We start from the raw sequence: 24,511 nt of genomic DNA, 5'->3' as shown, positions 1-24,511 counted from the left end.
GTCGGTTGACGTCATTTCTGCTAATCATCCCTGCGATAACTTCCAGGTCAAATACCTTATGAAACATTAGAGGGCGTAAGGAAATATTTGATATTACTAGTAAGCCAGTGTCTTGTCTGCTGTTTTTTATTTTAATTTTATTGAGTGAATTTGTCTCAAATGGATCTCAACTACTAACTAAAGTGTTAATGGACAGGGGAACCTATGGAAAGCCGTTTATTACATATCCTTGATATACGACTGAAGTTCCATGTACTAGTTTTTACTTTGGAATAGTGCTTAGGCAACTTATGCACTCCCAACCGACTTTTGCGATAGTTTGACTTTGAGAAATTCAATGTTTAAGTCTCAGTCCAATGAGATGACCAGAAACTACAATATTGCATATTCTCTTAAAGTAATGACGATGCAAGTGTTGGACTGCATTGTTCAGATCTGATGCAGCTGCTGCTGCTGCTGCTGCTGCTGCTGCTGACCATCTCAGGTGGGACTGTAAGTTGCTGACCTACATCTGTTGACATTTCCAAATCCCAGGCTCTCACTGTGAGTCCTCTCAACCTGTGCCTACTCAATGACGATTCTCTCCTCCTGACTTAAGTGTCACACGTAAAGTCAATTTTATTCGTAGTGGGGTTTTTCTCTCTCTCTCTCTGCCAAAGGGTAAAGAATTAATTTCTGTCCATTACACGGAGCTGCTTCTTCCACCAGGATTTTACTGCTTTACCAAGCTAAGGCACCAGAGAAAAAATTTTATATACAGTATTTTTTTTATTATTATTAAGTGTACTTTCATTAGCCAAAATATGTTCAGCACTCTTTAAATCCATAAAAATGCATATTTCTATTGTAGGTAACAGTCTGTTTCATTTGGTGGCATCCCTTTTGCGGAACTGCTGCAATGTTTTGCATATATTATGCGTCGCCTTTGAAAATTCCCATGAATAATACAACTTTTAAACATTCCACACGCTCTTCATCGTGAAATATTTCACAATAGAAGAAATTAAGGGGGGGGGGGGGGGGGAGATGGAAGTAGGGAGCAGATTCGCTGCAGTAGGGATTTTACTTGTAATGGGTACGGGATGTGTCGCGTTTGTGACACAATGACGAGCTCTTCGGCGCAGATAGGGCGACATCAACAAACTAAGTCTAAACATAAACCTGGAACAATCCCTTTGTTCCCACTGCCACGTCACAAAGATGCTGTTGCTCTTCTTTCGGCTTGCTCCTTAAATTCATTTTTTGCCATGTGACCTTTCCTATGACTGTAATTAGGTACGATGGTATCCAGCCACAGTCGTAGTCTCTCAGCAGAGCAGCACTGAGGCAGCAGGGGAAGTTGCGCTACAGTCGAGCAGAACACAATCCAGTCATTGTCATTGTGAATAATAAATACACACCTGTCAGACATTTTGTTTTGTGTATCATTATTACTCCTAGTAGTATTATTTTCTCACCTCTCTGGTGCCTCTCAGCTATCATAGTCCCAGAGGGGCCCACACATGATTTTATGTTAATCTCGCCCAATCAGTGCGAGTATAGGACGTGTTTTGTTTTCCAATTACTCGCCGACACCACTCTGTTCACCCACCGTGACCAATTTATAAACGTTTTGTTCAGGCGGCGCATTTTCTATGCGCGCAGCTTATCACCTACTGTATTACTACTGTAAATGGCTGAGTTATCGCTGTAGTGTCGAAAACCGCAGCACGAACGCGTGGCTTTCGCTAAAACGTGATTAATGGCGTATCCTAACGGTGAGCTGTGTTTTAAAATCTTAGCGTCACCATGCTTGAACATGCATTCAGAGTACATACGCTGGTGCACATCAAACCTTTCGCTGGCTTCGGACACACTGATGATGAACTGAACATGAATTTATCTTTTTTATTTCAACAGAAAGCCAGTAAGTGGGTAAAAGCTGTTTTTTTAAGAACACACACCGGCTGGTATGAGCCACAGAAATGTAATTACTGAAATGTGCTGCACTGGTAAATGTGTAAGTTAAATGCCAAAGTGCATAATTTGTAGCTAAAGCCGTTTGCCGGGCCACTTGATTTATTGACGATAATAAACTGCCTCACATACAAGCTACCTGGCAGAAACGCGTATCGCAGAACGAGCAATAAATAAACCGCATTGACAAAATCCCACACTGAGGCTGAGCATTTAGGGAACCGTGAACACAAAGAAGAAAGAAATGCCTTCCAGACTGTACTCACAGAGACATCGCAAATGAGACGTGTACAAGTTTGGAGAAAAGCAGGGGAGGAGGAAATAAAAGTCAGCTGAAAAAAACAGTTTTGGTTTGGTGGAGTCTCCAGCTACCATCACCCCCTGAAAAGTGAAATGGTTCATAGATGAAAGAAGATGAACATATGTGGTTGGCAAAATGTCTTCAACAGTGAAATAAGCTAATTCCTGCTGTTCAGAAAAATGTTGAGACCCAGATTTAGACTTGTTTTTCACCAGAATGTGTTCATCAGCATTCCAAAGTACTTGGCTTTGGTACAAATTCAAGACCTGGGTGAACACATTAATTGTATGTGCTTCATACTTTGCGGCATTATGAATTGTCACAACATTTCCAGGACAAGGTTATGACGTCATGGTGTTTTCTTCTTCTTCCTCTGACTTGTTTTGTTTCCGGCACGTTCCTGATGTCTTACTTCACAGGTGACGCAGGGGCAGGGGGAAAAAAAAGCTACCAACTACTGGCAATGGGACCAATGTTAATTGTCTTTTTTTTTTATTATTATTGGTGTGAACGAGACTTTCATAAACCTTCATGCTGATTTTCTGATTGCCTTCTGCTTGTGTCTGTGTGATATCACCTAAGCGTCTTTGTGTGTGTTGTTTTTTTTCTTAGAATAACCACCACTGCTGCTTGCATGATGGACCTGAGGAGGTACCCTCTCGATGAACAAAACTGCACCCTCGAAATTGAAAGCTGTAAGTAACGCAGAAGATGATAGAGAAAGAAGCAAAGGACCATGATATTATTGTGATCATTGGAAGAATCTGCTTTAAGTCCCTTTTTTTAGCAGCACAGATAGGATACATAATATAATATTTAATAAGATCATTATAATCCTGTTCACATATGTTCTGCATCATTCAATCCCTGATACAGGTCTGAGTGCACCACATCCTCTGATCTGATCGCAAAAATCTAAATTGGATGTGGTTTGTGGATGCATGAGTCCATTATTATTGAGAATGATGGTCACGTGATGTCTTTTTCTAATGGTTCAAATCTTATTTCATGTTACAGCAGCGTGAGTAGAGGTTTGATTCAGTCAGCGACTCCAGATTATTTTTCTCTATCCCTGTCACTCTTGCCAGCACAAAGGACAGTGTTCGATCTCCCATTGGATCTTCTCTAAGATCCAATGGGAGATCTTTATGAACCAGATTACACAGACGGGGCACTTCATCAGAGAGGAAGAACGGGCAGATTGAGAGAGAGAGAAAGAGAGAAGCGATGCAAGAAGATGCGGCCAAAGCTGCAAAGAGAAGAGACAGAATGAATAAAAAATTATGGTCTACTTGTCAGAAGTCTTTTACTTCTTCCTGCTTCTTCCTGCATCACCAACCATGGAGAATTTCCTTTTTCCAACATTCCCAAAATAAACTCCTCGGCCAGCTGGACCTAACATCGTTGGACTAAGTGATATCAGTCTCTTATACTATTATACAATTCATTCACTATGAATATTTATGCAGAAGCTCACATTATTGCTGGTGACTATTCACTAGAGACTTGTTTTATACTGATCTATAATATTACACAGTTGTCTAGCCTTTTTTTTATATATATATATATATATATATATTATAATTTCAATTTCTTATTGTTCTACTACATCAATACAATACTTTCATCATAATAAATCCATAATACTAACTAAGTATAGCATATTCCACCACCAAAAACTATGTTCGCAACCACTCCACCACATAGAGAAATATTAATTATATGTTCTCAGTATAAAGACATGTACAGGCTGGTTGGATACTGGACGGTACAACATGGGCTACACAACTGTGTGATTCTATATATTATAGATCAGTCTAAAATAAGTCTATAGTGAACAGTCGCCAGCAATTAATTGAGCATTGACATACAGTAAGATTATAAGAGACTGATAACACTTAGTTTAAAGACAGCTGGCCGTCGGGTCCAGCTGGTCGGGGGGGGGGGCGCTTCTTCCAGTTTATTTTGGGAATGTTGGAAAAAAAGGGACTCTCCGTGGTTGGTGATGCAGGCAGAAGTAGAAGACGTGCGCTGGCTTCCTCTGAGCTGAGGTTACACTTCTGACAAGCGCATCATAATTTCTCATTCACTCTGTCACTCCTCTCTGCAGCTTTCGGCCCCATCTTCTTGCATCGCCTCTCTCTGATGAAGTGCCTTGTCTGTGTAATCTGGTTCATAAAGACATCCCATTGGATCGCCTCTAAACCGTTCACCTTCAGCGTGTTTTGGCGGTTTTGTCAGGCGTGTTTGTTTGTTGAGTTTCCTTCACACGCTTCTGAAACGGGTGATAGTACCAAATGAATAACATGTTGCGACAACCTGATGGGCACCGCTTTTAACATGTGCATGCTTGTTCGGGGGGGCAAAACATGTTAGCTGTGTCACCCCGACTCTCTCCCGGAACTACTTTACTCCGCTCGGAAGTAAAGTACTACTGGTGTCTATGTCATACAACTTCCATCCATCCCTCTTCTACCGCTTTATCCTGCACTTGAAATAGGGCGATAGGCGGAGTACACCCTGGACAGTTCACACTCACACCTACGGTCAATTAAGAGTGTCCAATTTACCTAATCCCCATATTGCATGTGTTTGGATTGTTGGAGGAAGCCGGAGAACCTGGAGAAAACCCACGCACACACAGGGAGAACATGCAAACTGCATACAGAAAGGCCCTTCTTCAGACCGGGTCTCGAACCCGGGTCTTCTTGCTGCAAAGGCGTCATTCAACTTAATGTCCAAAAATCCAAACTATCCCTTTAAATATTCAGTTTGTCATATTTGACACATTTGGAGGGCTTGGTGTATGATTGCCTCATCTCTACATTATATTCATGTCATTCTCCTGTCTGTGAATACATGAATGTGGAGTCCTTTAGAGGAGGTATTAGTGAAATGTTTGGCATCTCCTTTTTTTTCCTTTTTTTTCTTTTTAACGTGTTGGCTCCGCAGGCGATGGCTGCTGTCACAAATCAAAAAGAGCCTGATGTGGTGCATTGATTGGTCTTGTAACAGATGGTTAGTGCCACCGCTGGGTCTGGGAAAGGTGAAAGCAAACTGATGGCATTCATCGTGGGAACCATACGTGACCCTCATATATATATATATATATATATATATATATATATATATATATATATATATATATATATATATATGATTGTACCACATACACATACAATGTCAAAATCTGAATAGGTTTAATGTAAAATCTTGCTACAGCCATTCACAGTAATTTATAGGTAATACTTTCCTCATCATAAATAGCCTAATATCTTAATAATTACAACAGAATGTATTACAATTCAAACAAAAGACAAAATGGTGTAAATACTAGGTGGTGCATGTCTACCTCATTTTTAAAAGAAAACTTAAAACTTTATTTTATTTATTTTAAAGTTAAAACAGGGTTTGAACCTCTTCCTTTTCATGCCACCCTGTGTTGTGTTTGTATTTCTATCTCTTTTTCTTTTTAAATTTTCTTTTCCTTTTATTGTGAAGCATTTTGAGCTGCAATACTTTGATGAAAGGTGCTATACAATAAAGTTTATTAATGTTATTATTATTATTATTACCTTAGAAGACAATGTAATGTGTACTTAGATACATGGGTTACAATACGAACATTTAACATATGATATCAAAATTATTTTTTTAGCCAAATCATCTCATCTTGGCTACAGGAAGAAACTTATCTTGCAAAAATAGAGTCTCGAGAGTTTTAAGTGAGGAAGTAACAACTGAGCAGCTTCATGAAACAGATTCACCACATTATACAATGATGAATTTGAATCTTTTTCTTCTATGACCCATAACCAATTTTTTATTGATTACAGTACTTTCCTTTCCTAGCAAATATCCATAGGTCAATAAGAGCCCAGGTTGAGATAACCTCATTAACTTTCTTCTCTCAGTTTTCCTAAGATCAGTAAAAATAAATGCAGAGTATGTATATACTCTGCATTTATGCATTAGTATGTATATGTATATATATATATATATATATATATATGTATATACATATACAGACAGTATTATTTAAATACATGTGTTTCTGTTTTTGATGACTCATTAACCCACAAGCAAAAAAGGCTGCTGGTGTAATTAAAAATTGTATTTGCTTGATTATTTTCATTGACCACTTCATCAATCACGCTGCTGCTTCAAGATAGCAGATATTTGTGGGTTCTTGCTGTTTGAGGTAAAACTGCAGCGTATTTAACCTCAGGGACTTGAGCAGGCAATGAAATATGGACACGCATCGAATTAAGACGCTGCAAGAAAATATCTGCTGCTTGTGTCCGCGGAATGCTCTGCACGCTTTCGCGTTAACCAGCAGCTTGATGGATTAGGCGGGCAGTTGTTTCAATGTCATGGACAATGTCACTTTTCCTTACCCTATAACCCCAGCGAGAGATTTAAGGGTAATGAATCCCGGTCCCTGAGTGAGTTTAATGCCCCGTCCATGTCTGGACACGTGACGGTCGAATGTGAAATGTAGTAACACTGTGCGCTGAGAAATGGCTCTGCAGTGAATGTGTATTGGCCTGGTGGCATAAATCCACTTGCCGTGGTCACTTGGAATTGCACTGCCAGCTGAGAATATGTGGGAGCACGAAGCAGACTGACACCTGTTAATGAATAGTCATGCGTGTAGTAATGCATGTAGTGATATAGTAGCTCCATAGGAGTCAGCACAGTGGAAGCATGGGATTGCAGGCCAAAAGATTGTCAATGACTGATTCAGGTCGGTCAGTCTACTCAGTTGCATCCAGTCAAACGCTGTATGATCCGTTTGATATTTGATGCATCCATGTTTAGCTATGCTGTCATGCTGTGTCATAGCAAAATACGTGAATGTGTGGAAGCTACGAGGCATGATATATCACCGCTTGTCTCTACGACTTAGCCATACCCATTTGTTTTATCTGTTCATGTGTAGACATAATGTGTCCCAATTCTTTTTGAGGTACAGATGGAGAATTTCTTATTGGCCCACTTAAAACAGAGATTAACTCAATCTAAGGACACCATTGTTACTGTCATAGAACTAAGAATGAATATTCCCAAGCCTTCAAGAAGACATTTTATTTACTGCATTCCATTTACATGGAAACTTGGAAATTGGAAATGAGAGTGACATCACACCCCAAGTTCACCGTGTTCCAATTGAGAAGTCGGAAAGGCAAACATATCTCCAGTTAGTCATTGTTAGATATTGTTAGCAGTACCAGTCCATAATAACACTCGACGTGGTATTGGATGCGCAGGACGAAAAATTAAACAGTACAATGTATACGACTGATTTACTGTGAAACAAGGTATTGTTCTTGGACCTCTTGTTGTCAGTTCTTGAAACAGGTGTTTTGTTGTGAATAAATACAAATACTGTGAAGAAAAACTTTTTTTCAGGTTCTGAAATGAAATAGTCTTGCAATGCATAGAGTATCTCGTAATCACTGTATCATCGTACATCATTTTTAAAACAACACTTTTCACAAATCAAACAACACTTTTTAAGAAGCAAAAAAAAATAATCGATTTAATCATTTAAAAATATTGTACTTAGCAAGCTGCCTACTGATTGGCTACTGAGTTTTGGAGCGACAGTGTCTGAATTCCAAATAAAATTTTTTACAGTTTATTGAGAGCTACAGACACCACATTTTCAGTCTTCCAACCAACTATATTTATTTAATGATGATTATCACTAAGTGAGGAGAATTTCAACAAATAAGATCCAAAGTGATTTATAAACAAACTGATGGACTCAAGCTTTAAACTCCATATGTAGCATTGCATATTTTGACTTTTCCATTTGTAGTAAATCAAAAAGACATCCAGATTTAGTGAACTTAAAGAGATATTCATACCATTTGAGGGAGGTTTGTGATTAAAGCAATAGTTGCCACATTTCTTCAAATCAACTATCAAACTATTACTTTTCTACTTTGTTATAATATATTAAAATATTGAACCTAAAGACACAGAAGGTACTAATAATCGTTTTATTCTACCAGACTGGTGACTCATGAGAGGTAATACAAACAACAGCTGTGTGTGTGTGGCTGGTTTAAACAAAAAAAAAAGAATAATCAATTTTTGTTGTTAGTGTTCAATGGAACAAATAATTGCAAACAAAGTACGCCTCTGGGTGCCAACATTTGAAGACAACCCAGACTAAATACATGTATATTTTGACGTCGCTCATCCCTGAATGACTTTAATGAAAGACGGCATCAGATTGAAGCAGATATCTGATGTGTCAGTGTGACCTCTACTCATTATCCACACTCCTGCAACACTCTTAAAAATAGAAACTGAAATTACCGCTTCTTAATCACACTTACACGTGTTTTTCTTTCCCGACACCCTCCCTCCCCTCCGCCCCAAATGTTCCCTGACTTTGACACAGATGGATACACCACGGACGACATCGTGTTCTTCTGGCAAGGAGGCGACAATGCTGTGACTGGTGTTGACAAGTTGGAGTTACCTCAGTTCTCGATTGTGGACATCCGCTTAGTGTCCAGGGAGGTCCGCTTCACTACAGGTATGACTTTCAACGAAGGAAATAGAGCTGCTTAATTACTGTAGGTAGGCGGGAAGTGTCCACAGCATGCACGTAATTATTCTCGCACGCCACATGAACACCTCTGCATCTGTGTCACCACTGTGAATGTGGGCATCGGAAAATACGTCACTGTCACTGTGGGGGAATTTGATTATTTTTGGGTCAATGTCCTTTTCAGAGCCATGCGAGAGGCATGCATATTTAAAGAACAGCACAACCGAATTACCAGATGCTGACTCACAAGCTAGGCTTTATTCGCAACAGGAATAGTAACAGCGATTTCCCGATGAATTTCGCCATCAGGGTCTCGATGAGAAAAGAATCAATTCAGCTAATTCAGCGACTTTACTGAGTACTGAGCTACTTTTTTTTACATAAGTGTAATAAGCGTGCACTTGTCCTTTAGAGCAGATCAGCAGCTCGTTACCAGGCTTCTGCAGAGCTCGGTGACGAGATGACCATTTGAACCAGGTGTGTTGGAGCGGGGCAGCATCTAAAACCTGCAGCGCAGTGTTCCCTGAGGACCAGGGTTGGGAAACACTGGTGTTTCCCCATTTTTGGGGGGGGTTCACAAATAAATGTGCAGAACTTGCCCAACCTTTTAGATTACATTCATATGTATCGGTCTTACATTAAAGTAATACAGTGTGATTGCGCTGTCGTAAAACCGTCCGCTTTGGTTTCCTTGGCTCTGCCGTGGTAAAAATATCGCCCTGTATTACTTTAAATGAAGTTGTTATTTATTTATGAAGCATCTTTTGGAAATGATTTGTCAACCAATTCAAAATGACATGAGGTGTTACAGATAAGGCTGTAAATTTGTCGCTACAGTAACGCTCAAATTAGCTCTTGTCATGACTTATATATTGGGATTTAAGTCATCTTTAAAAAAGTGGGTGCCCATGTAGAAGGTTTGGGGAACATTGCTCTAGAGAACAATTACATATGTATCTAGAGGGGTCATGATACCATTCAAAAGAGACACTTTTTGTTAGGACGCGATTGGATTCAATCCGTTACAAATGAACTGAATTTGAGAGGATTTAATCAATGCGATACTTTTAGATATTCATTTCGAATTTCATACATTCAAACAGATAGCCGTAACCCGAAAAAGACCACAGAAACTTTTACTTAAAAAAATAAAACCACCGGTTCACAGAAAAGAAAGTGAATATATGTGAATATTCAGCATTTCAAAGATATCATCTTCTCAACTTGAGAAGTAAATACTACACGTAAATGCTGATTAAATATTAAGTCTTGCAAGTATCAGGAGAGTCTTTTACGAGTTTGACGCAACACACTGAGGAAGTAGCAGCATAGCAGCTTCATTTAACCCATTCATGTTTAAAGAGTACAGTAATCTGTGAATCAATGTATTGTTATCTTATACTTTGTAACTTATTACTATCATATGAACTGTACATTCTTGTTTTAGCTGTTTGGTGCTGTAATGGTGTAAAGGTCACCTAATCTAACGCGTAACTTGATTCATCTAATTTACTAAAACCACAACAACAACGGTGCTAATGATTTCAAATGTTTGCAGTTATCTCCCGCTAACCTCGTTGCACTCGTTGCACTGCAGTTTGGCTAACACATTAGCAATTTCTTGCAATTTCGTATCTATATGATCACGTGCAGGAGCCATTATTCGACAAAGTAGCCTGGGTTAGCTGAGGCGTTTGTCTCAGACTTGATGAAGTATGTATGCTAAGGTATTGATTCATTAAAAGATTTACAGGAACCTGGAGATGATGAGGTCATTCATCACTGTGCTCTCCACATAGCAAATAGCCTTTCAGATTAAAACCATCACACTGAGCTCAAGCCTCTTTTTTTTTTTTACCTTTGGTGACAAATCAGACATAAAACTGTGGATAGAATACATAGAAGATAATTTAACGAGTATTTACTGCAATGTGCAGTTTGCAACCTCGTAAATATCTCACGCTAGCTCAGGGGGGGATTGGTCCGGTCTTGATGTTTATAAGGCTGCTTTGTATTATTGCAATTGTTTTTAATTAAAGTGCAATCAAAAGATTAATGAAAGCCTTGTCAGAACCAGCTGATATACTCCTGCATGCACAATGGAGCACCTTACTCCACACACACACACACACAAAAGCCATATTGTGTTTCCCTCCCTTTTCTCGTGTAAGTGCATGTGTTGTAATTACGCACCTCTAAAATGCACTTTTGGCCCAATGTTTAGAGGATAGAGAAAGTGCAAAAGAACAGCAGAGCTGCTCTCTGTGACAATTCTCCGAGGGATGCTGGAGCTGCCTGCTGAGATAGGGGGTTGCAGAAAAATCTGCCGTGTTTGCGACTTTCTGCGATGTTTAATTGGAATCGAACTTGTCCCTGGAAAGGAATCCATCGCTTTGGGGAAATTAAGTGCTCCATCAGAACAAATGGAGAAATGACTACCCTGCGCATTGTCAAAGTGCAGACTTTGGAACTCTTATGTTGGGCCCTTTCTCTCCTTTTTTTTTTAACTGATGTTTTCACTTTTGTACTGCTGTTGGGAGACGTTTGCACCCCAGGCCTTGCTTGCAGATGTTTAGGCAACAAAAATACCTGGTTAGGTTTTGGACAAGGTCACGGTTTACCCTATCGTGCTCTTATTTGTGCCAACCTTTTTTTCTTCTTCTTCTTCTTCCAGGTTCATATCCAAGGCTTTCCCTGAGTTTTAGGATTAAGAGAAACATTGGATACTTCATCCTGCAGACATACATGCCCTCTATTTTGATCACCATCCTCTCCTGGGTCTCCTTCTGGATCAATTATGATGCCTCTGCAGCTCGGGTGGCCCTGGGTAAGTCACTGCCGCTACTGCCATATTCATATCTAGGGATATTACAATTGTCATGGGCAGTTAATCACCAGACAATCACCGTGAATACAAATATCTACAGTGCTGATTGTTTAATGACAGGAGGAGTCATAATGCAGTTGTACATGACACTGATGGACAGTAACCTTTTAATTTCTTTTAAGATTAAGATTTTTTTTTTTTTTTTTTTAAATAAAAAAATGGTTTATTGGTATTTTTTATGAGTACTGTATTAATATCATATATTCAGATACTATACATATTCAGTTTTATAAATGAATCAGCAAAAATACTGGATGTAAGCGATGATAAGTGACTGGGCTCACACCATATTTTTTTAAAGTTGTGTAATATAATTTGCCGGTAATGTTTCTGTACTTGAAAGTATTAGCATTATTTCATACAATGCAGCATCGTTGGACAGATGACTTCTGTGTCAATGCCAATGTGTCATTGTTAAACGAAAAGGCTACGCCCATACCACTATTTAATTTGAAATTGTTTTGAAATTCTATTGGGCATTTCCAAAGCCCTAAAACCAAAGGAGTTCGAAGTGCTGCTGGCACCGTTTTATTCTGGCCACGATTTAGTCTGAATGGGCAGAAAGGAAAATCATTAACAGCATTGCAGTCGGGTCTTTTCTGTCACAACTCAACTGCTAGCTGTGAATGAAAAGCTTACGTTCAGTTTCACCTCATTATCAGTCGCATTAAAATAAATCCCTGCTCTTACTTTACTCTATTGTTGTTCTCGTTAGTAGCACTTTGCCATGTGTAGACCCAGTTTACCTCCATGGTCATGTGATATGTAGATTATTTCATGTATGTAGCCTGAGTTACAGTATAATTAATGTCTGACACTGAATCCTTTGTTTGTATGTGTGTGTGTGTGTGTGCTGCTGTACTCAGGTGTGACAACGGTGCTCACCATGACAACCATTAACACCCACCTTAGGGAGACTCTCCCAAAGATTCCGTATGTGAAAGCCATCGATGTCTACCTCATGGGCTGTTTTGTGTTTGTGTTCCTGGCCCTGCTTGAATATGCCTTTGTAAATTACGTGTTCTTTGGCCGGGGCCCTGCGCAACAGAAGAAACTCAGTGAGAGGCTGAACAAATCCAACAATGAGCGTGCAAGATACGAAGAGAAGCGCCTGAGGGAACAGGTTTGCAACCTCATCTGCTGCCTCTCCTCTTCTTCTTCTTCTTCTTCTCCTTCTTCTTCTTCTTCTTCTCTACTGTGTGTCAGTCAGTCAGCACAAGATCAAAACAACTGTGTTCTGCATATATGATTTCTGGCCAACATGCTCTTTTTTTTTATGTATTTAATTCCAAATACACATATACAGCGTTCCCTGAAGTACTCTTCCAAAAGCACACAAATGCCACCGGAGCCCAATACGCATTCACCACCCATTATCCATCGCTTCTCCCTCAAGCACTGAAAGCTTTTTACTGAGCATAGCCTTCTTCATTCAGATAACGATTCATCTGGCTCAACAGTGGTGTAAACATTCTCATTTCTTATTTAGGTTGTTGTGTATGTTTATGCTGTAGGCTTCATTCATTCTCACTCTTCTTCACAGCAGTTAAACATGTGTTCCAATGAAATTAGACCAACCTTGTAAATGCGGCACGAGCAGGCCTTTGGAAATTTAACGGATTGTCTCGGGCAGACACTGAAACAGTCAGACTGAATGAAACCCCTCCTGTTTTTTTTTATGTGTGAAGTGCTAAATGCTATGCTTTCTCAAACATTGTGTCCTATATATACATATATATATATATATATATCTTTTTTACATTGCTAACTCTCAGAAAATGTGCTTATTTGCCAGTATTTTATAGTCATTTTTTTATAATGTTCTCTTCATCTTTTCTTTCACATTGCAAGGACTCCATTTCCACGCCGTATCAAACCAACACCTTCAGGTCATATACACAGCGAAGAAATCTGTATCTCGAGGAACAAAGAAAAGTTGGGGTACATGTATTTAGAAATCATATCAGCTGTAGACCAGGGCCTCACCTTAAAGTCAGATGATTAAGGCTATTTTTTTTGTCACTAATAGATGTCTCTTTATTGAAGTTCTTGATTAACTTGCATGCAATATTTGACATTCCATATCATCTTTGCATTCTAATTTAGCTTTGACAGCTTGGAAGAGGGAGGGTGGCTTAGTGTAAGGCCTGGGCCATACAATGTATGTCCATGTGTCCACTGAGGTCTTCCTTGACCATAAGATGTAAATGTTGTGGACCTCATGTGGATGACCGCGATCATCTCCACGCTGCCTGTAGCACAACTTTGTCCTGTTGGCGGCACTGTTTGGTCAAAAGAGACAACGAAGAAGACCTTAGTGACTTTCTTAAAGTTATGTGAAGAGGTCCACCTGTACTAGGACTGGAAATCAGACTTCAGTTATTTTGTGCGATCGACCAAACTTCCTCTGTATTGTCTTATATCAAAATACCGTGGGGCAATTTCACACTGGAAGCGGTATTTATTTGGGTGTGTGTCTCCTGCTCACCTGCCACAGAGCTACTGCTGAACTTTGTTATGTTTAATCGTAAAACATAAAAAAATTAACTAACTAAATGGCCGGACGCACATATTTCAATATATAATAGAGTCAACATTTATGCCCACAGTTTGACCAGTTGTCCGACTTTATAGATTATGCATTTTTTGGAAGAAAAAAATTTATGGAATTTGGGGGGGGAAATTAAGCACCACGATGCTTTTACTTTGAAACAGGAACCGGACGTGCTCTTTTCGCGACATATGTGATCGATATAGACACTGAAACTGTCACGTTAATTGCTGTCACGTGCCTGATCCACGTAAATGTGACGTATTTCCATGTTGTCACTGATGTATTACCGTTCCGAAAAAATAACAATGAACAGACACGAAAGACAAGCAGCATTTGGTTACTACGGAAGCAGTAGTGACGCTTCTTCTTCTGCTTCTACAGACAACGCCGCACATGTCACAATAGTCCGTTACGACTGAGCGCTTGATGCGCGTGTGCTCGCATCACAATCGGATCAATCGATTTTGCGTCCATTCAAACTGTGGAATTGTGTCTTCCAATCACAACGAATCTCTTCAGAAAGTAAACAAAGTTAATGAGTGTAACGTTTTTCAAGAACTGGTATGGATTTGCAGATATTGATACTGATGCGATACCAAACATTTTAATCAGTATCCATCCTTAGCTGGTACACACACACGTACCATTCATCGCTCAAATAATACAGTTTGGCCAAACTCCTGGCAAAATATCACCGCGACTGAATGGAGCGAACAGAAAGCTAGAAACGCGCAGCGGCGGCTCGACCGACATGGAACACAGAGTGTATGACCCAGGCCTAAGTCTCATAGTTTGGGGAATTTGGGGCTAATGCTTGACATTTGATCCCCCGCTGATACTGTGTGTCTTTGCCCTCCCTTGCCTCGCAGGTGGATGCTTACGGAAACATCCTGCTCACCACACTGGAGATGAACAACGAAGTGATGCCTTCTGATGTGGGGAGCAGCGTCAGTGACTCTCGGAATTCGGTCATGTCCTTCGACAGCTCCGGGGTCCAATTCAGGAAGCCCATGACGCCCAGGGATGGCTTCAGCCACCACTCGCTGGATCGGAGCGCCATGCGGAGCCGGGCCAACTGTCGGCTACGGCGACGCTCCTCCAAGCTCAAATTGAAAATCCCAAACCTGTCAGATGTTAGCACCATTGACAAGTGGTCCCGGGTCATTTTCCCCATCACCTTTGGATTTTTCAACCTAATCTACTGGTTGTACTATGTGAATTGATGTGCATCACACTAGGAATCATGGGCCATATTTTGAGAGCACATTAAATTGGCTTTGATAAAGTTCCAAAATATGTATACACATATACAAGTTGAACATATGTATATGCATATTTCTATATATTATATTTATATATACACATGTGAAATCTGAAGGACCTTTCTGCTGTACAAAATATTAATAGGATGACTTGAATGTTTAAGAATAATTGTGAAAGAATCATTTCGAGGCTTTGAGTTTCTTTTTCGTCCAGAAATAACAAAAAAAAACCTGAGATCCCACCAGGGATTTTTGGAACTAAAGACTGCATGATATTTTTGCTACAACAAAAAAAAAAATCAAGCGAAGGTGAAAAGCTCTAGAGAGAGAAAAGATGTCTCAGAGTCCCATTGACTTTCTACTGATACTTATTGTAATCAACAATTCTCTACTGCAGCTCATGAAATTGGTGGTGGCTTGTCTGCGCAGGCATCAGCTGAGTGAGAGATCCTTGACACCACCCTCCCCCAACCTCGTCACCCAACTCACACCCCCCTCCCACACACAGACACACGCACACACACACACACACACCCTCCCATCACCATGGATAACATACATGGAAATCTCCGGTTCGACTATGTACAGCAAACTTGTTTGGATTATGTGTTGTTTCCTTGGGTTTTTTGAAGTGATATCGTTCTCTTTATTGGACATCAGCTCCGGCCTAATGGTCTCCATTAGAGACCCGCGTGGATGGGGGATGCTTGACCGCTGCATTTCCCGCCCACAGTCGACGCAAACTTGTGTTCCTTTCTCTTCTCATGTTATTTTTGGAAACATGTCCTTGGGGTTTAGAGGTGTGGCTCTTTTTTCATTAAGGTTGAAACAAATGCTGATTATTGTAGATATGATTTTGTCTTAAAAACAATACTGTGATCTCAAAGAGTGTCGGGGGCGGGGGGGGGGGGGGGAGGAGTCCAGAGCTCGGGCATTATGAGGTAAAAGAGTCGAAAGGTATGCATTACTCATTTTTGATTGTTTGAAAAGAAAAAAAAAAAACATATTCTGTACATTTTATCATTCAGTATTTTCATGAAGGTATACCTGTACTGTTTCTTTCCTCCTCTTTGATTGATTCACATGCTCTTTAGATGCAGAGTCCATTGATGTCATATTCTACTTTGTGTTCCAAAAAAAGGACATGGGGGATTTGCTGTTGTGGTTCGTTTGAAATTATTCCACAGTGAAGATGTGAGAACGTGTATATTCAAAAAAGAGTCGACGTATATGCCCACAGTTTGACCAGTTGTCTTTCCGTATAGATTATTTACTTGTCCGTTGAGCATTTCTTCAGTGTTGGAATCACAGTTTCTGAAGGCAAAGGATAGTGATGGGCAGCCCAGGCTTGTGGGCGGAACAAAGAGTATTAAATGTCTCACACTCAAACTCTATCAGTGCCCCGAAAACCACCTTAATCAGGAATGACACAATGATCCACGAGAGTGAAAATATGCGGTGAATAGCCATAAACCCAAACAACAACCAAAAGGCCAAAACTCCACACATACTTGTTTTATTTTGCTCTTAAATGCACACACACACTGTGTTTCCAATGCTCAGGTTCACCTAGATTCATTCATTTATTTCCTTAAAATCAGACTGGATAATCTGTGTTTGATAGTAGTCGAATTTATGTGAGGTTAAATTAAAGCAGTAGTCGGCAGGATCGCTGGGAAATGATTGATTGTCGGTTATTAAAACACTTGTGTTGTTGCATACATAAATGACCTGTATGCAGAGCAGGTGTAGTGGAACAGCAGTTCAGCCTTTAGCATTCTCACTGAGCTGCTCGGCAATTCATCCTTCTTTCTATCCGTCACTGGATTTACATTATTCTGAAAGGTTAAAACGCCGCCCATCCCGCTTCTAGAACACTAGAAGGCTGGAGAAAATGGACAACGTAGGGGAGAGATAGGGAAGAGCTAAATAAATAAATAAATATATGGAGATAAAATCCTCCCGTGCATGTTTAGCACCATCCAAAGTGCAGATCAGCATCTTCCTCTGTGTCATCTTCACTTCAAGCACAAACAGGCTCCACCGGGAGCAGCAGTCTCTCAGCAAAAACCTACGCGACCAAATCAAGCATGGAGTCCTATAGCAGAAAAGTGATTGTGTCATTATGATCGCCGCGAAATAGACAAAACAGAAGACAAGAGGGAAAATTGGCGTATACTGCAAAGAAATGCATGGGGGACGTGAGCGAGATGGAGGAGCCGCAGAGTAACTAGATGAAGACGGTAAAGCCAGGAGAATCAATTTATCATCAGAAATGTCCACTCCCCTTTGGGTGTAGTGTGCAAAAGACATCTTCAAAAAAGGAATACTGATCAGAAACCAATTTGTCTCCATAAGTCATCGTGAAGTTTGTACAGTGATGTGGCCCGAGCTGTGAACCAAGTTTAGTATTTCTTTTTTTCTCGTTTTTATGCATCATCTTCATATTCTAAAAAAAATAAGATAAGAAAGTGTAATCCGCGCAATGTGCAGGGAGATGTCGAAAGTCACAGGGAGACGTACTGCGCCGAATTTGTTTTTATGTCTGCAGCTGAACGATCCCCCATTTGTCTCCCAGCCAACTGTGAGTCCAAACATTTGACCAAAAACTTAGTGATTTGTCTTAAATGTGAAGAAGTTGTACTTGTTTCTATTGGTGGGGAAACGTGGCGCTGAACGGGGGCTGAATTAGCAGCAGCCATCATGAGAAAAAACGGTCAATGCATTTCACCACCTACGCTCTGAAGCCAGTTTTATTGTGTTGCATAGAAAATACATATTCAGTTTTATAGTGTAGATAACTGGTGAGTGTAAAGGCGGATTGTTTCAACGTGAACAAGTGGGCGTGAGTTGAGCCTGAAGTGCAATGAAGTTGAAAACAGTAGCATCATTGGTTTCACACTGTGTTTACCATCTTACGAGAACTCTGTTGACTTCCTATTGGAAAACGCAACAGATAAGGTCCAATATGCAATGCTTGAGCACACATATCAGACCCAAATAAAAGCGATTGTGACACCTATTCTAGCCAGTCACCAGTGACAACAGACATAATGTCTCACATTTAATAAGTTACATTCTCGGAGAAACACACGCTCCAAGTCACTTTCACAATCCCTTTCACAGCTTGTAGAACACCCGACTGATATTAACCTTGGTCCTGAGTGTTGCGTTCACTTGAATGCTTTGTCCTCTGCCAATACAGAGCAACTTGACTGACTGACTGTGCCTCGAACCCATATTAACCCCTTGCCCCCACCATTTAGCCCCACCCCTCAATTTAGCATATTTACATGTAGGCCTAAGTTTTCCCAATTGTTGTTTAGCTGGAGGGGAAGGAGGGACAAGTTAGGGCTAACTCCAAAAATCCCAATGCTAACCATGGTTAGCATGTTGTGTAGCTTCGCTAACAGCAAGGAAACTTTTTTAGCAGTCTGCAAAATAATCCCTATAAACTATAGTATAGTATATATACTGTAGCTCCTGTGAGCTATTGCCAACAGGAGCTATAGTATATAACATTTAATGACTGCATGTTTCTTTTGGTTTTTTTCAAACCGCATGTTGAATCTGAAGCAAAGACACATGTAAGGCAGTTCCAGTCGGCAAGGGCCAAGAACTAGAAAAAATTCAAATGGGATCAGACATTCAACAATGGCAAACATATGCATTTCCCGTGTCTTTCTCGTAGTACACAAAGGCAACTGACAAAACAATAAAGACGATAAAGAAACACAGAGAAGGGACGTTACTGTCCGCTCAAGACACTATTACTCGAATGTTGCATATTGCACCTTTAAAACAAATGATTCAAATTAATAACAGAGCAGGAGGTATTCTCCTTTTTTATCATTCCACATGCTCATATTTATGAAAATCTGTTGCGCGCATAACCCACAATGCAACTTGACCACCCACATTTCAGTCAAGGTTTGTTATGCTAAAAGTAGCTAATGTAGCCTCAAGCTGCCAGCCTCAAGCAGAGATGAGGAGTGGGCTCCAGAGAACCCGAACACTCACTTGTTTGATTAACTCCACTCCTAAGGGATTCTCATTTCTTTAGGGGGTTTTCTTTTTTCTTTTTTTTCATTTTCTCACTTGTATACTACAAAACTGCTAGGAAACTGATTTCCTGCAAACAAACTTTCATGTGACCCCTTTAACTCTTCATGCGCATCACTGGAGTATGTATGCTGCAATCTTAGCCAAAAAAAAAAAAAGGTTAAAATATGAGACAACCCATTGATGTCACATAAAGGTCAGCTTTTCATTCTCACAGTATACATTTGTCCATGGTTGGTATTCAGTTATATCACGTTAGATGTGGATTGTAGCATCCGAGACTCCGTCAAGGTGATGATTTATGACGTGCACATTCATGTACGGTACATTTTTCAGGTAGCATTGTCCTTTAAATTTTTTAAATAATTAAAATATAAAGAAAGGAGATAAGAGTTAGTGGATGATGAATGGACACTTTTAGAAATAACACCCCTTTCCCCGTTGTTTATTCTTTTGATAATTTCATAGTGGTCTGCATACAGCTTGTCAAACTGTTAAAAGGCAATACAGTGTACTTTTCAGACGACAGGACAGTATTAGTTCCAGTGCAAATGATGCTAAAAAAAACGACTTACAGCAACCAGAAGTGTTTTATCTAAAATCAGTGTCATATGTTCAACTACAAAGAAGCCTCATCCTTCTACTCTTTGGTTTCAGTGCAATGCCTATTTTGTTACTTTCAACATTCTCACTGAGGTTGGTTTATTCCCAGTATTTTTATTACAAAAATGTCTATTTAGTTTATGATGTTATTTGATTTCATCGCCGATGCATATCTTTAATGAACTCCAAACCCTCAGAGGAGAAACATTAGCAGCCCCTGCATGCCCGCGGTAAATATTCTCACTGCCCATAACTTAACTCACAACATGTATTATCTGCTCTCTGGACATGAAATCAGCACATTCATCCCAAACAAGTTGTGAGGATGTCCTTTAACTGTTCTTTTACTTTAGGACCTTTGCTTATACAGGAGAGGAAATACATTTCTTTTGACACACATGTTTGAGGAGTACAGGAGGACGAAGAGGGGAAAAAGTGTTGAACTGATTTCAATGTGAATTTTCTTGCCTCTAGTGTATATGTGTAATTACATGTGAATTGTACTGTAAATATGATATCTTTCACTTAATAGTTCTTAATGCATGAACAAAAACATGGCAGTTCGTAATACCAGCTAGCCTCACTGCTAATGGCATGGACAGCTTCTCTAGCATTGGCATAATTCTGCAAACGAAACCGATAAAAAAAATGAACCACAAGAAATGCACGGTGTGGACAAAGTAATGGAGAGATTAACGCAAAGTTGTCCCACAGTGAGGGAGAGTCTGAGCTCGTGTCGGTTCACTTGTTCCTGTGCAAATTCACAGGGAGCACACTTTGCCTTGATTCATCGTAGATTCAATTCTCTAGTCGTCTGCTCCAAATGTTCCATTTTTCGAACTCGTTTCTTGGAGTCTTCAGTACAGTATACCCACAAAATTTACCTCAGCTATTAACGAATCACTCAACTGTCCATACATCTACCAACACCCAACTGAGGGCATGTTAAACTAGCTGGCTTAAAGAGGCTAGAGGAGCAGGATTGCCTTAAGAAGGCGAGCGGGATGTTCTATCCTGTTCCTCATTAAGACAGTCACGCGTGCCCTTGACGTAAATTACTCGGCTGATTGCCAAGAGCAGCTGCTCAACTGCTGAGAACTGGAATCTGTGCAGGCTAAGCCCCAAGAAGTAAATATGGTAACCTATGTGAGGTTTCTGATAATGGCACATTTAATTTGGGGGTAAAAGAAAAGAAGAAAAGCTCCAAAATTTTGCTTGGTTTAACCCAGTATTGTAGCGTGATTAAACTGTCTCTGTGGCCAAACCCTTTTTTTTTTGTATGTGGATGTAGTACCATGATGGATGCCATTTCACATTTCGCCATAATTACCAGATGGGGTCTAATCTGGACTGATTTGAGCAATCCATCCAGGATTATACCATTCCCACCCAAAAACTGATATGCATTATGGGCTGAGCCTGTAAGCACAAAACTGTTGAGAGAGTTGTTGAATATATCGACTAAAAGACTCAAACACAACATGGAAGTTGATTTTACCCACCACACGATCACTTCAGAGCTGACAGACTCGTCACTGTTGGAAGAACTTCTGTTGGCGCGTCCATTACTTTGCACACCTTGCAGGTTTTGTTTTGCATGACCTGAGTTCTGAAAGGTTTATTTTCATATATTTTTTACTCCACACCATCGGATTCATCACCACAGCCAGGAAAAAGGAAGATCCAGTGTTTACACGCTCAAATTGCACTTGTTTTACAGCCAGCTCTATAAAAAAAATATTGTCAAAACAAACTGTTCGTAAAAAGAAAATGAGAAGGAAAAAAAAAAAAACGAGAGGAAAAATGTAACCGCAGAACGTACATGCTGTGATTCGTGCGAATCGCGAACAGTGTATGTCTGCTAATGTATTTAATGTAAACCACGCAGTTACCGAAATAGATGCACCAAGTGCATGATGTAGTTTTTATCAGGTTCAGCATAAGCATCAACATCAGTCGCCCTTCAACTACAAAGGATGTAAAGGATGCTCGCCAGTGGCATCTGAACGTAAGCCATGTGATTGCACACTCAGTGGGTGTTCCCTGTATTTTCTCTTTCATAAGTTGCCTCTGGTTATGGTCTGTTGTCAATTAATGTATGATGATGATTCTTGCAAGAAGCTGCGCTGATTCCCAGATACCCATTGGTACACCTCTCTCTTTGAAAGAGTCGAGCAGGGGTGACGTTCTCATATTTAACCAGTAGGTAAGAAAGATGTCCCAACACTTTATATTGGTAACAACAACAATGACAAAAACAAGAAACCCACAAGAACAACAGCCCATTTATTATTCAGTTTCAATTAGTAAATGATTTTTTATTCATTTCTGATTTACTGTATTTGTTGCATTTGTTCTGCATTGTTACTCTTACTGTTGTTGTTGTTTTATCATAAGAAGGAAATGTATTTCATCTGATATACTGGCACTGGAAGAAAAAAAAAATGCATTTGGTTTTTTGTACCGTAATTGTTTTGGTCACATTGGGCGCTTATTTGATTCAGTTGTTTAATAAGGTGTTTGATTTCATTCGGGGTATTCATGGTACTCATGGAATCAACATTTGTGTAGTATGAAGTTGTACTTTTTTTTGTCAGTGCAAATTAATGTTATAGTGTCAATCAGCTTTTTTAGGTGTTTGAACAAAATGTGTTTTTTACAAATACAAGGTGTTCAAGTATGTGGTATAAAAAGGGTTATCATTCAAACAACAGACTTTTTACAAATAAAGGCTTATACAGTAAAGAAAGCTAATGTCTTTTCATTTGCCCTTTGTGGACTAATATGCGGCGACATTGTTTCACTTGACTTTGTATTGGATTTATTTCATGTATTAGTCCCCAAAAGGTAAATAGCATATGTTGCAAAATAAGAGGATAAAATCAGGTATTTACATTGCTATTCCAGGTTGTCAGAGCTCTCACCTCTTAGTTGGTGTCTTGCTTTTGATAAGGACTGTTGAGTATGAACACAGTCAAGAAAAAAAAAGAAAAAAAAAATCAAGAAAAAAGTGTCTTCTTTTAATTTTGATTACAAAACATTGCGCGTTTATGAGAATATACCTCCTTTCATACCCTATTTCCTGAATAAAGACGCAAAGTGACTCCTGCTGAGAAGTGTAATATTTGCCCCTTTTTCAATTCAGGAACTAGTCAATTGGTTTATTTTTTAAGGTGCAATATGTAAAATATGTACAACAGCAACCTTGAGCGTTTAAAACGGTACTGCAATCCCGATTCAAAACACCGGAGAATGCGGGCTGCCACTCACAGAAAGTTTCCGAAACATGGCGCTGCACTTATACCCAGTGTTACCCTGTCATCAAGACGAATATAACTGTCCTACCGTCAGTTTTATTTTATTATATTTAACTTATTTGGTTTATATTCACATGTCAGCAACAGGCAGAGATTGATGGTGAAAGTGGTCTAAGCTCAGCAGAGCAAGGTTATAATAGTTTTGGATTTTTCATTATTTCTTTTGACTTTTTGTTTTTAAAATGAATTAGTTTTAATTTTTAATTTAAACCAAAACATAAACACAGTTTGCGGCCTAGAAATGACAATTTATTTTGTGAATATACTGGCTTTACCATTGTTATCAATGTCATCAGTAATGATGACACATGACAATGCATTTTTTACATATAACCCCAGAAATACATGTTGAGTTCTGCATCTGCAGAGTCCCAGATAATGAATTTGTTTCATCAGAAGGACAAATGCAATGGTCCTCTGGTGGAGGACATCTCAATGTGGCGTGTTTGAACTACTGCTGGCGTTTTGGAGGTGAATTTTAAAAGAAAGGCCTCAAAAAGTGACTCCAGAAAGTCCAGAATTGATACAACAGGACTTTTGAGATCTTATTTTCTGCAAACACCTCCGGGCATTAGAAAACAATACACTGACGATCAATTAATCGCTGTAGTGGCAAAATTTAAGTTAGTTCTTACATTTTGACTGACTCCATCTGATACATAACTCGTAGACGAAATCATTAATACATTGATCATTTTACCCATTGTTTATAAACAAAACACAACTCCATAATTAACTTATGATTTGATTGACTGTATACATTTCTACTCAAATTGGTAACTCTTTTTACTAAAGGGTACAAAATTGTCTTTTAAAAAGGTACAACCGTTTGTACCCTTTTAGATGCACAATGGTAGGCTACTTCTTAACGGTCTTAATCTCTAAATTATGTTCCCATTAGAGGAAAATAGACAGTACATGTGAGTGGATGCCACTATTTGCCTGGTTGAAGGTGTCGTCTGTGACCTTTTGTTTGAAAAACGTCAACAAGTTCCCAGGCC

The 24,511-nt window shown here is 39.5% G+C and overlaps 1 protein-coding gene across 2 annotated transcripts in view; it reads left to right on the top strand.

Moving 5' to 3' along the window:
• gabrb4 (gamma-aminobutyric acid type A receptor subunit beta4) overlaps window positions 1-15,708 on the top strand; it is a 55,848-nt gene extending 40,140 nt beyond the window's left edge. The window contains exons 5-10 of one of the 2 annotated variants that reach the window (XM_058627283.1): window positions 2,870-2,952; window positions 8,673-8,810; window positions 11,500-11,652; window positions 12,579-12,835; window positions 13,564-13,653; window positions 15,136-15,708. In XM_058627283.1, coding sequence (XP_058483266.1) covers window positions 2,870-2,952; window positions 8,673-8,810; window positions 11,500-11,652; window positions 12,579-12,835; window positions 13,564-13,653; window positions 15,136-15,489 — 1,075 coding nt within the window. In that variant the 3' untranslated portion in view covers window positions 15,490-15,708. The remainder of the gene's footprint in view (window positions 1-2,869; window positions 2,953-8,672; window positions 8,811-11,499; window positions 11,653-12,578; window positions 12,836-13,563; window positions 13,654-15,135) is intronic. The other variant, XM_058627284.1, reaches the window with a different exon arrangement.
• Window positions 15,709-24,511: the final 8,803 nt, after the last annotated feature.

The sequence above is a fragment of the Solea solea genome, chromosome 4, assembly GCF_958295425.1.
Source record: "Solea solea chromosome 4, fSolSol10.1, whole genome shotgun sequence".
Classification (NCBI taxonomy): Eukaryota; Metazoa; Chordata; class Actinopteri; order Pleuronectiformes; family Soleidae; genus Solea; species Solea solea.
The sequence above is the reverse complement of the archived record's forward strand: the minus strand, read 5'-3'. Positions and strand labels throughout refer to the sequence as shown.